The sequence below is a fragment of the Carassius carassius genome, chromosome 37 (genome assembly GCF_963082965.1).
Source record: "Carassius carassius chromosome 37, fCarCar2.1, whole genome shotgun sequence".
NCBI classification, from domain to species: domain Eukaryota; kingdom Metazoa; phylum Chordata; class Actinopteri; order Cypriniformes; family Cyprinidae; genus Carassius; species Carassius carassius.
In genome coordinates, this window is record NC_081791.1 from 7,261,767 (window position 1) to 7,276,326 (window position 14,560).

Genomic DNA, 14,560 nt, shown 5'->3' on the forward strand with positions numbered 1-14,560 from the left:
AAAGAACTGCTTTATTCCTTTTCATAAAAAAGGTGAAACAATGTTCAAATACAGCAAAGGTCAATAAACGGTTAAAATGCATTATTAACTGGATGTTTATGGTTGCCAATGATTGTATTAGCTTTACATTAATAAAGAACGTGCAGCCACATCAGCATGTAGAAGTTATTTTATGAAGGCTTTGAGGCAAGGCTAATACATTCAGAGTCAAAACTATGATTTTATAAATAAATAGCAGTTACACTTCCTCATCTGGATGGCCCCATTTTCCAAATAATACCATAAATAAGAAACTAAAAATATATTTCCTATGCAAACAAGTGAAAGGACAACTTGTTCCCTGTGAAAACGAATGTTGATTTCAACCAACAAATGTTTAAAATAGAAAAAAAAGGAATAAATAAATGAGATATCTGGCACACACACACCTTCCCGGCTTCGCTGTCCGGTCGTCCCGAGTCTCTGTCCGATGACTTTCCGCTGGCCAGACTGTCCAGGGAGACGCACGAGGACGCCTCAAACAGAGCTTCATACGGACTCTCTTCCACAGACAAACCGGATATGAGCTCACTGACCTGCTGCTCCATTTCTCCTGTCCAAACACAAAACGCACGCATTACAACATCTGCAGAACATCTGGCCACGAACAGCAGTTCCTCTCACATCCGGCCTGCTAGACATTAAAACAAAAGCTAGTTACATTGCTTATACATACATATTATGAAGATTTGAGTTACCCTAACACACTAGGTTTCACAATGTCCTCCGTTGTATTTGTAATTCTACTAAATTTACTCAATTCTTAAGGTGCATTTCAATGCTTTCACAGCTTTAAAATGTACCTAAGGTATGTAAAAAGAGTGAAGATCATGTGTTTCATCGTGTAGAGTTTCCCGAGCGGTTCTGACCTTTTCTCTTGGGGCTCTCTTGAGGAGGTGGCACTGGTGGAGGAGGGAGGCTCGTGTCTGACTGACAGCCGCTCATATGAGCTTTAGAGAGGAGGCAGGTGTGAAAACCATGACCTTGAGGAGAATGTGTTCAGATTCAGAGATGTGTGTGATATCAGGTCCAGGCGTACCTTGTATGAGGGCAGCGATCTGCCGGCTCTTTTGAGAGGGCATGTCTCTAACAGTGTCCAGCGCTGTTAGACTCTTACCATCCACGATATTCACATCGATCCCTGACAAACATTCACACACAGTGTCCTGAGTACAATTTCAGTAGTCAAACCCCTTGTTATTTGTGGATTTGAGTTTATTTTTTACCTGCGTTGAGTAGTTTTTGTACTACTTCCGTCTTTCCATATAGAGCTGCTTCATGAAGGGCGCTGCCTTTCTCCGTCTGTTAACAAATAAAGCATTCACCATAAGATGCACAGGCACATACAGTGACCCCAGAACATTTTAGACACTTGGATAGAAGTAGTGGAGGTTGGAAGATCTTGTACGTTTGTTTTAGGTCAGTTAACTGCAATAACTGAGGCATATCAGAACCCAACGGAGACGACAAACTCATTTTCACACTGCAGCGGCTTTCTCAGCATGTTAGCAGACAAAGCAGACTATGTGAATGTGGGCCGCTGCTCTGAGGACATACGGAGTGAGGGACAGATGGCAGGCTGTTAGTGTTAAGTGTGCGAGCAGGTTTCTCAGGTAGAGATGGCAACGTGCTAAAGAACAGCTCCTTTAAATCACAGAGAGATCAAACCCCCTGCACTTATATAAAATGTTTAATTCTATTTTAAAATATAAACGTTTTTATCAAATAAATGCAGCCTTTGCTGAACATAAGAGACTTTTTTCAAAACATTCAAAAATCGGACCAATATTTTGCTATGTGAAACAGGAAAGAAAAAAAGTAGGGCGGGGCCATTGACATTATATCAAATACTGAAATTACACAAAGGAAGGCATAATATGAAGTAGTAACACACATAACTGTCAAGCATATTTTTTGTTTGTTTGTTTTCTCATAAGTGAAAACAGTGCAACAATTACAACCAATCAGAACACACTGGATGATTAAAATATGTGGAGTAAATTTGTAAACCAATGAGATTTTGCTGTGGGCGGAGCTAACCAACATAACATGACAAAAACTTGAAACCTAGACTATAACCGCGTCCTAAATGAGCCACTATCCACTATGCACTCAAACATGTAGCGTATTAATTAAATAAGGTTATTTTGTCATTCATAAACAATATCTTCACGACGTAACTAAAGCTGTGACAGTTGAGTGCATGAAGTGTTCAACATTCCACACTTAGCTATTTCGGTTATTTACCTGCAACATCCAGGTATTTAAAGTGCCCTTTTTCTTTTTGGAATTTTCAAAAACTTCAGAATGGAACACTAGAACACTACACAATAACCACTGAATATTATTATCTAAAAACAAATACGCGCAGTTTTAATAAAATGTTATGTATGTTTGTGTGTGTGTGTATATATATAAAAGAAAGTCCTAAAATCTGGCAGTTTGACAAGGAAATTCACTAAGTCCTTGCTTAATGCAGCACTGGAAGTACAGCACTACTACGCAATTTCATCCCAAAAACGTCTCGAGTGTTTGAATGTGAATCATTGTTCTATTCCTGTTTAGGGCTGAATGAGAGAAGGACATAAACAGTGTGTTGAAGGTTCCTCACCGTGTAGTTGATGTCCACGCCGGCGGCCAGCAGCACCTCCACCACCGGCAGGTGTCCGTTGCGGGAGGCCAGGTGGAGGGGGGTGTGTTTCTTGGTGTTGGAGCTGAGCAGGTTGGGATGAGCGCTGAGCAGAAGTTTGACCACGTCCAGCCGGCCGTAGAGTGCTGCCAGGTCCAGCGGCGTCTCAAACTTGTTGTTGCGCATGGTGGGGTCCGTCAGCTCCTCCAGCAGCAGCTGCACCACCTGAGTGTGTCCGTACTGAGCCGCACAGTGCAGCGGCGTCTCGTTGTCATTGTTCTGAGGAGAGGAGGAGGACAGGAGAGCGAGATGTTGACGGACAGAAAGGGGGACTGCTTAAGGACCCGTGCTTAAAAGATGGAAAAGTTTACTGATGAAACCAAGGCAGACTCCAGAAGGTTGTAAAGCTATGTGACTCTTTGGCATAGCTTTGCAATGAAGCCAATGAAACAAAAACAGAGCAGAACTGTGAAAGATTCCTAACTTTTGGGACAAACCACAGCAGACAGACACCTGACTGAATTTATGAATTTACATGAAACACTGACACCCTTATTCATCCAACGTTTTTAATGGAGAAAGACACACAGAGCAGTGAAGAACATGCAAGCTCGACCGCATGCAGACAACGTGACAAGATCTGCAATCACACAAATCAGTGTTTGCTTCTGAATTCTGAACGCTGCTGACTTATTTTTGTTGGGGAATAGATTATTTGTATCCAATTCATTGATATTCATACATAGTTTTAGATCAGTATGATCTTTATCTTCTCATCAAGGCTGAATTTTTTTTTATCAGAAAAATACAGTAAAAATAGTAATAATGTGAAATATTAAAATATAGTACATTTCTTTATGTAAATACATTTTAAAATGCAATTTATTCCTGTAATGCACAGCACATGCACATGTCTTCTGTGTCACATGATCCTTCAGAAATCCTTCTAATATACTTCTTGTTATTTCTAGTGTTGAAGACGGTTGTGCTGCTTCATATTTTTGTGCAAACTGTGATACAAAGTTAAAATGAATGACATTTATTTAGTGAAACTTTTGATCAATTCATTGTGTCCTTGCCAGATAATGTACACTGAAATAAGATGCTTTAAAGATGATTCAACAAAACGTCTCATTGTACTGAACATCCAGCTTGACCAGCTAAGCATCTAGCTTAACATTGACCAACTGTACTGTAAGAAACCGCACTGAAACCCTGAGCACTAGAGGGCGCTCTTATATCTGCTTTGCTTGCTAACTGAATTAGTGAACTCTTCAGTGTATAAATATGGAGTTACACACTAAACACCCTGCAGCTCTAAAACACTCTGACTAGAGTTCTGATGGTGCACACTAGGGGAATGACTTCATACTGTTTGATTGGATGAATGTGAATGTCCTCTCAGAGATCTGTGTGTGTGTGTGTGTGTGTGTGTGTGTTTGGACTGAGATGGGGGCTTGAATGAAAATGAGTCAAGTGCTGGTTTGGCGACCACACCCCAGAACCAAATTATAAGAGAAGGTAAAGCATGCTGTAACACACACACACACACACACACACACACACACACACACACACACACACACACACACAGACACACAGAGACAGAGGTCACAGTAAGAGCCAATGGGACACAGAGGAGAACAAAACTACACCTGCTCTTTCCCCCAACAGAAAAGAAAACCAAAACACAGCAAGCCCTTTATTCTTCAGACTGAAAAAGGAAAACCACAACACACACACACTAGAATCAGATCCTGTAATATGGGCTCTCACACCTTTAGAGCGACTGTGAGCTTGATCGCAGCAACACAAACAGATCCTGAGAGGTTGATGCAGCTCAGACACATCCGTCTCACACAGCTCTCCTCAAGAGAACCAGCCGCGCGTCAGCAACTTTCCATTTCTCTGCAGAGGAACTGGACACCACAGAGCGCCAGCGTCTTTCAACATAAAACCGGCTTCACAACACATTCATTTTCATGTTGATCCCCGTCCAGCGCTGACAGAAGTGAGCCTTCACCGTTTCAGACAGAAAGTGTGACATTTAAAAACAACACGTGTGCACGTGCACTCAGGAGCCCAGGAAGGAACTACCTCTAAAATACTAAGACTAGCTTAATTAAGAGAAAATGACATAAAAGAGGTTTTCATTTAAAACTATATTTTGAGTCACCGTCAGATGGTTGTTTGTTTTCTTTTCTCCGTCTTCTTCCCATCTACTTAATATGACCAAACATCTAGTCTGTTGCAGCGTAGTTACTGCCAAATGAAAATCATTTTAGTTAACAGAAATAAAATATACATATTAGATGAAAAACTTTAAAGTTTTATCTTTTATTCTTATAACTTTCATTATAATAGTAATAACAATTGCATTGCAAATGGTGTATTCATCATCATCTAAATAATAATAATAATAATAAAAATAAGTATTAGTACAGTTGCTGGTCATATAATTAGAATATCATCAAAAAGTTGATTTATTTCACTAAATCCATTCAAACAGTGAAACTTGTATGTCATATTAATTCATTACACACAGACGGATATATTTCAATTATTGATCTGATTAAAAATCTATAGCGATCATTTTTGTCTTAAAAGAGTAATATTTTTATTCAGCAATGATGCATGAACTGACATTTTACACGGTTACAAAAGTTGTTTAAAAAAACAAATGCTGTTCTTTTAAACTTTCTATTCATCAAATAATCCAAAGAAATATATATTATTGTATTATGGTTTCCATACTGGAGTAATGATGCTGAAAATTCAGCTTTTAATGACAGGAATAAATTACATTTTACAATGCGTTACAATAGAAAACAGTTATTTTAAATTATAATAATTTCACATTATCACTGTATTTCGGACCACGTGAATGTAGCAGAAAGCATGAATTCAATTACAGGAAAATAAATCTGATCGCTCTAAACACCACACACTTCCAGGTTTAATCAACACAGATAATGCAAACTTACAGCCGTCTGATATCTGATTTAAATTACAGACAAAAGAAACTAATGACTAACATGAACATGACAGCAGTGCTAATAATAATAAACAACAACACACAAATACATCCTACACATTGAAATCCTGCTTGATGGTTTTTCTTCAGACTATGGAAATGTAATCAATCAATAAGTGTATGCTCATTATTATTATGATGATTCTAGAGCTGCAGAAGGTGGCTCCTCCTCACTCAGGTCTGGTTTCTCCTGCTCTGTTGTGTGATGGGTCCTCAGTTATCCAGCAGGACACTGTTGGCCTGAATACACTCTCCAGCTCTCTCCGGCTGCGTCTCTATCTCACCTCTCACACGCTTCCTGACACTGATGCAAGCCAACGGCTCACAGAGAAGCTTCTTGACTCTGTGTGTGTGTGTGTGTGGTTTAACAATCACTAAACACCCTGAGCGACACACACTTCCTGTTTGCTCATGAATTATTCATTTGGACTTCAGTCAGTTCAGCTGTAACCCGGCTGACACACAAACGCTCGTGTGTAACGCTTCTGTGAAACCTCTCTGTGTATCTGAATGAAGAACAACATTCAGATTAACACACAACATACAGCTGCTTTTGAAGGTCTCCATGCTCAAATGTTTTCTCTTATATCATAATAAACTGTAAAGGCAGTCAAAAAATAGATTTGACAGTAATGGGACAAAAAAAGGCTAGAGAACAGGACAAAATTGCTTGATGTATAAAGGAATTATAAACAAAACAACATCAAATAAGGAGCCAAAAATAAGGAAAACCTTTTTTAAAAACAGTTAAAACATGTTCTTAGAAATGTAACCTTTAACTGCTTTAATTGCTCTCACACACAAACAAGACTACAGCGAGACTCACAGCAGTCTGTCAGCGCTCAGACGTCTTTATAAACACACACACAGCGCGCGTGTGCTTCTATAACCCATCATTCAATCATTCACAAACATGAGGAAAGAAAGAGTGAAGCGACACACCGTCCCGACACAAACCCAGGCGTGCAGGTCAGAGGTCATGGGTACACACCTTGGCATTAATATAGGGGTCAAATGGGCCACAGCGTTTGAACTCAGTGTGGTCTAGAGCGCTCTGGGAGAGGGGAGAGAACAGGAAGGAGACGTGTTCAGCCTCTCACACACACACACACACACACACGCAGTTAATGAATGACATGATCAAACAGGCAAAAGAAACCAAAGGCTGGCTTACAGTCCGTCCAATGATGAACGTCACATGAACGACACTGTAATTAATCAATATGAAAAAAGCATTTGAAAATTAATTTGACCAATCAAACGAAGGAGAATAAACCAACCTTATGAAATGAAAAAAAAAGAATGAAATGAAACAAATGATGCCATCAATCCAATCCAGTCCCAAAAACTATCAAATTAATTCAGATTAAATCATTAATAATAATATTTCAGAATAAATCATTTCTGGCTGCGGTTTCATTTCGTGCTATAATAAGTCAAGCAAAAACAGAGATGTTAAATGAAGACTGTGATTGTTATGTTACTGAATAATACTGTGTGCATCACTGCTGAATAATGAATGCATGAAAGCCTCTTCGCATTATGCAAAACGAGAGAGTTAGCAGACAGACCGGTCCTGCTCTTCTCTCTGGGGACGTTTCAGACAATAAAAACAGCCCTGTATAATAACAGGCAATACAGGTGCACATGAATATTCAGCTTCATTTGCTGAAGGATGTCACAGTGTTGGAAATAAACAGCCAACGGCTTCAGTGAGAGCAGAAGACTCTTTCCTAAGCTGATCCGGAGACAATAAACCTCAGCATTACTCTGGGAATCTCTCAAAGTTCCTACAGCTAAATACTCTGTACATTAACACTTGTTTAAATCTATAATCATTGAAACTTTGTACGGGTGGAAATACGGATCATCATCCAGTGCCTATGTTTGCCATGGAATACTAGCATAGCACTAACGTAGCCCTGTGCTAAATAAAAGAACAATTACTACAGAAACATAATTAAATGAAAATTACTCCATGATTTATTCACCTTCTAGGTGTACATGACTTTTTCTTTAAGACGAATACAATCAGAGTTATATTAAAATAAATGCCCTGGCTCTTACAATCTTTATAATGGTAGTGAATGGTTGTTGAGATTTTGAAGGCCAAAAAAAGTGTACTTATCCATCATAAAAAAGTGCTTCAAACGGCTCTGAGGGCTTAATAAAGGCATTCTGAAGGCATTTGTGTACAAATAATATCCATATTTATACACCATAACCTCTTGCTAGGATGTAAGAAAAGTCATGTACACCTAGGATGGCTTGAGGGTAACTCATGGGCTAATTTTAGTTTTTGAAATGAATAATGTTTTTGGAAACTTAATTGTAGGTCAACTGCAATTAAATAAAATTTAAATATACAAATTACTGTATAAATTTACATTAAATGCATTAAATAAAATTTTGGGGATTTTAGTTGTGCTTTTCTTACCCACTTAAAGGGTTAGTTCACCCAAAAATCAAAATCATGTCATTAATAACTCATGTCGTTCATGCCTGTCCGAAAGAACTACTGGTGAATTTTGCCCTTCATGACAACTGTGAGGGGGGTAAAAAATTTTATAACTCATCCGTTTAAATTATATTAAGACTTAAAGTTCAACATAATTAAGGGCGTGGCCACTTGAGTGACAGGTGGATTGCCGCTGCTGACACTGCCGTCGTGCTAGGTGGCCGTGGCTTCAGCAAGTAGCTCCCGCCTTTTTGCCCATTTTTGATTGTCCGGGAGAGTCGCGCGGTGACGTGCTGCCAAGATGGCAACGGCCCACTCTACACACTTTAGGCTTCAAAAACACACTTCAGGAGTCTACGGGTGACGTCACGGACACCACGTCCATGTTTTTATACAGTCTGTGGTTTGAACTCAGAGGAAGTGTCAGCCACATTAAAAAAGTTAACAGCTTAAGTCATTTGTGGATTAATGCGTATTGGAGACGCGAACAGTTTAAAACGTTCAGTTCGATTTGGTGAACTTGTTCAAAAAGATCCGGTTACAACGAGTGATTCGTTCGCGAACCTGATATCACAAACTGCTTTGTTTTAAACTCTCTCACAACAGACACGGAAGAGAAGACAGTGCTGAATAAAGTCGTATTTTTTGCTAGTTTTTGACCAAAATGTATTTTCGATGCTTTAACAAATTCTAACCGACCCTCTGATGTCACATGGACTACTTTGAAGATGTTTTTCTTACCTTTCTGGACATGGACAGTAGACCGTACACACAGCTTCAATGGAGGGACTGAGAGCTCTCGGACTAAATCTAAAATATCTTAAACTGTGTTCTGAAGATAGACAGAGGTCTCACGGGTTTGGAACGACATGAGGGTGAGTCATTAATGACATAATTTTCATTTTTGGGTGAACTAACCCTTTAAGTAGGACTTGAGAACATCTTATAATTCTGCAACACATTATTCCAAAAAGATAATGTGTTGGCCCAATAAATAAATATATAACAACTGCTCACCATCTTTTTGAGTTATGACAACTTACAAGATAGAGGAACTTATTTTAGCATGCACGATATTATTCAAAGTTGATTACTCAATACATAAATAAATAAAAAGGACGTTTCTTCTGTTGTGTCCCTGGAATCAATTGACCTTAGTTTCTGGTAAAGCCAGCAGCTAGAACAGGACATATGAAATATAACGTATGCTATGTGTGTACTCTCGATGTAAATTGAATGAACATGTAAATATGGCATTAGTGCAGTCACTGCTCATATATTCAAATGAGTGCTTACCTACATGAAAACCATTGAGTCTCTCCAGCACAATGAAAACCAAAACCCCTTCAGAAATACTTTTAAATGAAACCAAACAGTTGCTGGTAGCCATTGATTTCATAGTAGGGGTTTTTTCTTGCCATACTATTGAAATCAAATTGAAATGTATAAAAACAATATGCATGAGAGTACTATAAACAATTTTTAACAGTGCTCTACACTATACTATCACATGAACTGTACAGTAAATTTAGCATGTGATGTCAAATCATCAACTCAACCAAAAACAAAATACAAATTTGCATTGGGACTTGCACTCAATAGGAACGGCAGTGTTTATCTTCAGATATTGGTAGTTATTGATTCTGCACTTGAATGCGGTTAATCTGCAACTACTGTATAGTGTCCTAAAGTTCACTGACATTGTATTGATTCAAACTTTAGCGGATGCAAAGTAAAAAGATCATACTCTCATCTTCATCTTCACACCTAAAAAAAATAAATAAGTTACTATTTTTACTCATAACACGTTTGGGTGGGTTTCAAATCTTTTTTAGACTTGTATTAAGGGTGAGATGTCACTGAACTCATGTTTAGCTTTATCTTTACACACACACACACTCAAAGTGTAAATGAGAGCAATGTGAAGAAGCTGCAAGAGGAAGTGACAGTCTTTCAGATAAACTGCAGCTATTCCTGAGTCGTGTCAAAATAAAGTCTTAGCTTGAAACTACTGAATTCACAGAGTCAACAAAAAATGTGTCCATTTCCAGCACAATTTAACGGCTACAGGCAGTATTTATTCAGTTTGATAATCATGTCTTCCTCTTTACTACTAGTCATAGCACAGAATAAAGATGAATATCATCAGAACGCTGCTCTGTGTTGGTGCTCAGACCTGTTCGTTTAGTTTGGGGTGAGATGGACCCTGGTGGATGAGGAGTTTGACGATTCGCTGGTCCCCCTTCCACGCCGCCAGGTGCAGAGGGTAACAGCCCTTGTTATCAGCGATGTTCGTCAGAGCCTCGTTCCTCAGAAGTGCTTCCACCACCTCACTGAGAAAGAGAGAGGGATGCATCAACATCTCATGGAAATGAATCCATGGGGTCGAAGGTCAACAGGAAACTCACCTGTGTCCATTTAAAGCAGCGTGGTGTAGAGGTGTGTATCCAGTGCTGTCCACACAGTTCACATTTGGGCCCCTCCAGATGCTGTCAAAAAATAAGAGCAGACACATATTACAAAAAAAGTAATGTTGCCTGCTAATGTCAACAATGCAGTTTTTCATATAATATCAGAAAATAAGAATGATCGGGATCATGTGACCCTGGAGACTCGAGTAACGATGCTGAAAATTCAGCTTTGCATCACAGAAATAGATTACATTTTAAGATAAATTCAAATAGAAAACAGTTATTTAAAATTGTAACAATATTTCACAATTGTACTGCTTTTACTGTATTTGTGATCATAAATACAGCCCTGGTGAGCAAAACACACTTTACAAAAACATTAAAAGAAATAGGTCCTATATTCCCGAGAATCCATATTCCAATCTTTTGACCAACAGTGTATTGAGCGAAAAAAAAATATTTCATAATTTTCTCACTCAATTGTTTTTTTTTTTTTCTCAATAATTATGATAATGATTATAGTTATAGATGTGTGATTTTTACACCTGGCAAAGTCATATAAATGAAGCAACTCCATGTGCATTTCAATTTCATGTCTATTTTGTGCACATATGAATGTTAATTTTTTCTAGTTATGCCAAGTCATTGTAATTGTTGATTAAAATAATAATAATAATAATAAAAAAATCTTATTCAATAAATTAAACAACTAATAAGCCCTGGGACTGCTTAATGTTGTTGTGGGAAATGTGTGGCTTTGGAATCAAAAGTTCAGAGCCACTGAGTTTCATTCATCTGTCATTTGATTCATTTAAAACTGGTTCCCTACCATTTTTGACCAATCATTTTCCATGACTTCCTTTCATCATGATTACAGATTAAGAATGATAAAATTATTTGCCGAAGAGAATGTCCATTTGTCAGCTACTTAATGTAAATAATCATACTTGTATAGAAGAAAAAAGAAAACTTGAATATGGCTCGGTAAAAGATTCAGCATTGAGAACTGAAATGACAGAAAAATGTGAATCCTCCGATTCATCCATTATTGAAGCGAGTCTGTTAACTGCTTTACACAGACAGAAATGTCAACTTAAGGCTGCTCAGAAGAGCCTGGATTGTGGTGCGGTCCCTTGTTAACCTTGTGAGAGTTTGGACATTGAATGCTGGTGTAATGTTTTATAGGCCATGGGAACGAACATCACTGCGTCATCCTTAGGCGATCTGCTCTAGATGAATCCACTGGTCAACACAACATACTTTCATAACTCTGTGAGTCATACGTGAGGTGAATCAGTTCTTCTGATGACTTAATGAGGTGCAGGTGAAGCTGGGTGTTTCGGATCTAAATCAGCACTGATAACATTTCCTTTTTACTGGAGCACAGGGTGTGGATTGTGGCAGTCCATGGAGGAGGAATACAGATTCTTTTCAAATCCAGATAATATACATAAAATACTGTAAAGACTATACAATAATATAAAATAATAATAATAATATTATAAAATAATAATAATATTATATATACACACACACACACACACACACACACACACACACACACACACACACACACACACAGTACAGACCAAAAGTTTGGAAACATTACTATTTTTAATGTTTTTGAAAGAAGTTTCTTCTGCTCATCAAGCCTGCATTTATTTGATCAAAAATACAGAAATAAATGTAATATTGTGATATATTATTACAATTTAAAATAATTGTTTTTACATTCATTATGCTTTAAATTATAATTTATTTCTGTGATGCAAAGCTGAATTTTTAGGATCATTATCACATGATCCTAAATCATTCTAATATGATGATTCATTATCAAAGTTGGAAACAGTTCTGCTGCTTAATATTTCTTCAGAACATGTGATACTTTTTTAGGATACTTAGATGAATAAAAAGTAAAAAAAAAAGAAGCTATGTTTTTAAAATATAAATATTTTGTAATAATATACACTACTGGTCAGTAATTTGGAGTCAGTAATTATTTTTTTTTAAATAAAATCAATACTTTTATTCAGCAAGGATGTGTTAAATTGATAAAAAGTGATAGTAAAGAAAATATATTATTGGAATTTTTTTATTTTTTATTTTGAATAAATGCAGTTATTTGTAACCTTTTATTCATCAAATATATTAGACAGCAGAACTGTTTCCAACACTCATAATAAATCATAATATTAGAATGATTTCTAAATGATCATGTGATAGACTGATGTTACATGTTACACTGAAGGCTGGAGTAATGATGCTGAAAATTCAGCTTTGCATCACAGGAATAAATTAAGTATATTCAAATAGAAAACTATTATTTTAAGTTGTAATAATATTTATAATAAGACTTAAAATATGCATTCTAATATTTGTATTATTAATAGTAGTAAAATAAACAAATAAATAAAACAAAATGTGTTTATTTTAAACTAGGTATTAGCTGAGGCTTTATAATTTTTTTTATCTGTTTTTGCTCTATTAAAAAAAAAAAAAATCAATTTAATTTTTCGAACATATTTAGTCTCTTTCCCATCTTTTCCATCCAAAACTGAAGATATATGCAAGCAAAATGATTTGTTTTTTTTTTAAACATTGCAGAGTCATTCTGATATGGTTTGATATTGCTTTGTTAGAAAATGACCATGAAGGTGTCAAAGTTTTAAGCTCAAAAGAATTGAATTCTAATGTAATTTTTTTTATTTAATTGTGAGCTAATTCTCAGATCATATTTGTTCTGAATTTTATAATGATATCAAATATAATATCTTTCTCATGAATACTTGAAGTTTTTGTTTTTGCTTTTTTTATTTTTTTTACTTGCATGAAACTTTTTATTAACAGTTCATGTACAATTTAACGTTTTTTTGTTTTTTTTTATAAAAATAAATAAATGAATAAATATTAAAAGGGATTATAAGTAGTAATAACTTGACAGTTTTTGTTTATAGTTTTTAGTAGTTCATGTTCAATTTTGAATTTCTTTTTTATTAAATAATAAAATAATATTAAAAAGGAGTACATGCATAATACTGTATCTTGGTAACTTCGATCATTTGAAATGTTTGCACACTCTCTAATTAATGGGAAGTTACGGATCAGATTTTGAATGCATTATTCAAGGTATTCAAATTCCCCTGAACATTCAGGACAGATTGTACGGTTATGATCCACTGATCCAGCCCCTGTATCACTTGCACCTGAAGATGGAAAGCCACTTACATTCACTCAGAGGGCTATTTTTTATTTCAGCCACATTCAAACTAATCTAATTTCAACATGACCATCCACAATTCCCTCAGCACTGCTGAACCAAAAACTGAACTAAAAAGGACCAACTCCTGGTCTGGACCTCACTGATAGAGACTGGAGTCATCTCTCTGGCTGTGTAGGACACAGGAGCTGTGAGGAGAAGAGGCCCTGCTTGAGCAGAGCGATCACGTGATGTGCTGCATGCACTCGCTCGCTGGCAAGACAAAGCAGCACAAATGAAGACACAAAGGAAGAGGAAAAGAGAAGCAGGTGGCAGAGAGGCTCTCAAACTGTGCTGCAGGCTCCACCTCTCTCGGTTTAATCTTCACAAAAGAAGACCTAATCATCCAACATCCTCTGACCTGCATTCAGCCAGAACTCGTTTGGTCAAATGATAATGAAGATGAGAACAACAACAAAAAAAACTATATTAAATTGATAAAATGTTTTTATAATATTACAAAAACATTTCAAATAAAAGATGTCCCTAACCTTCTATTTTTGATTCATAAAATATCCCTGTTTCCATTCAAATATTGAGCAGCACAGCTGTTTAATGAACAGAACAGCTAATGAACAGCTGTGTGTCATGATCAGATAGGAAGTAACAGACCAGTGTGGTTTATAAAAGTCTGCTCTGGTTTCTCATGATAGTCAGGCTGAATTCATAAGGTAGTATTATTAACATCCTATAGAAACACAAAACTGCAAAACAAGAGCCATATAACAAACAC

The 14,560-nt window shown here is 36.8% G+C and overlaps 1 protein-coding gene across 5 annotated transcripts in view; it reads right to left on the reverse strand.

Moving 5' to 3' along the window:
* Nucleotides 1–14,560, reverse strand: part of LOC132117903 (ankyrin repeat and SAM domain-containing protein 1A-like) — a 121,637-nt gene that overhangs the window by 85,029 nt on the left and 22,048 nt on the right. For 4 of the 5 annotated variants that reach the window (XM_059527255.1, XM_059527257.1, XM_059527253.1 and 1 more), the window contains exons 2-9: nt 10,569–10,649; nt 10,337–10,493; nt 6,694–6,756; nt 2,651–2,947; nt 1,266–1,341; nt 1,079–1,180; nt 909–989; nt 429–592 (exon numbers count right to left, since the gene is read on the reverse strand). In XM_059527255.1, coding sequence (XP_059383238.1) covers nt 429–592; nt 909–989; nt 1,079–1,180; nt 1,266–1,341; nt 2,651–2,947; nt 6,694–6,756; nt 10,337–10,493; nt 10,569–10,649 — 1,021 coding nt within the window. The remainder of the gene's footprint in view (nt 1–428; nt 593–908; nt 990–1,078; nt 1,181–1,265; nt 1,342–2,650; nt 2,948–6,693; nt 6,757–10,336; nt 10,494–10,568; nt 10,650–14,560) is intronic. The other variant, XM_059527258.1, reaches the window with a different exon arrangement.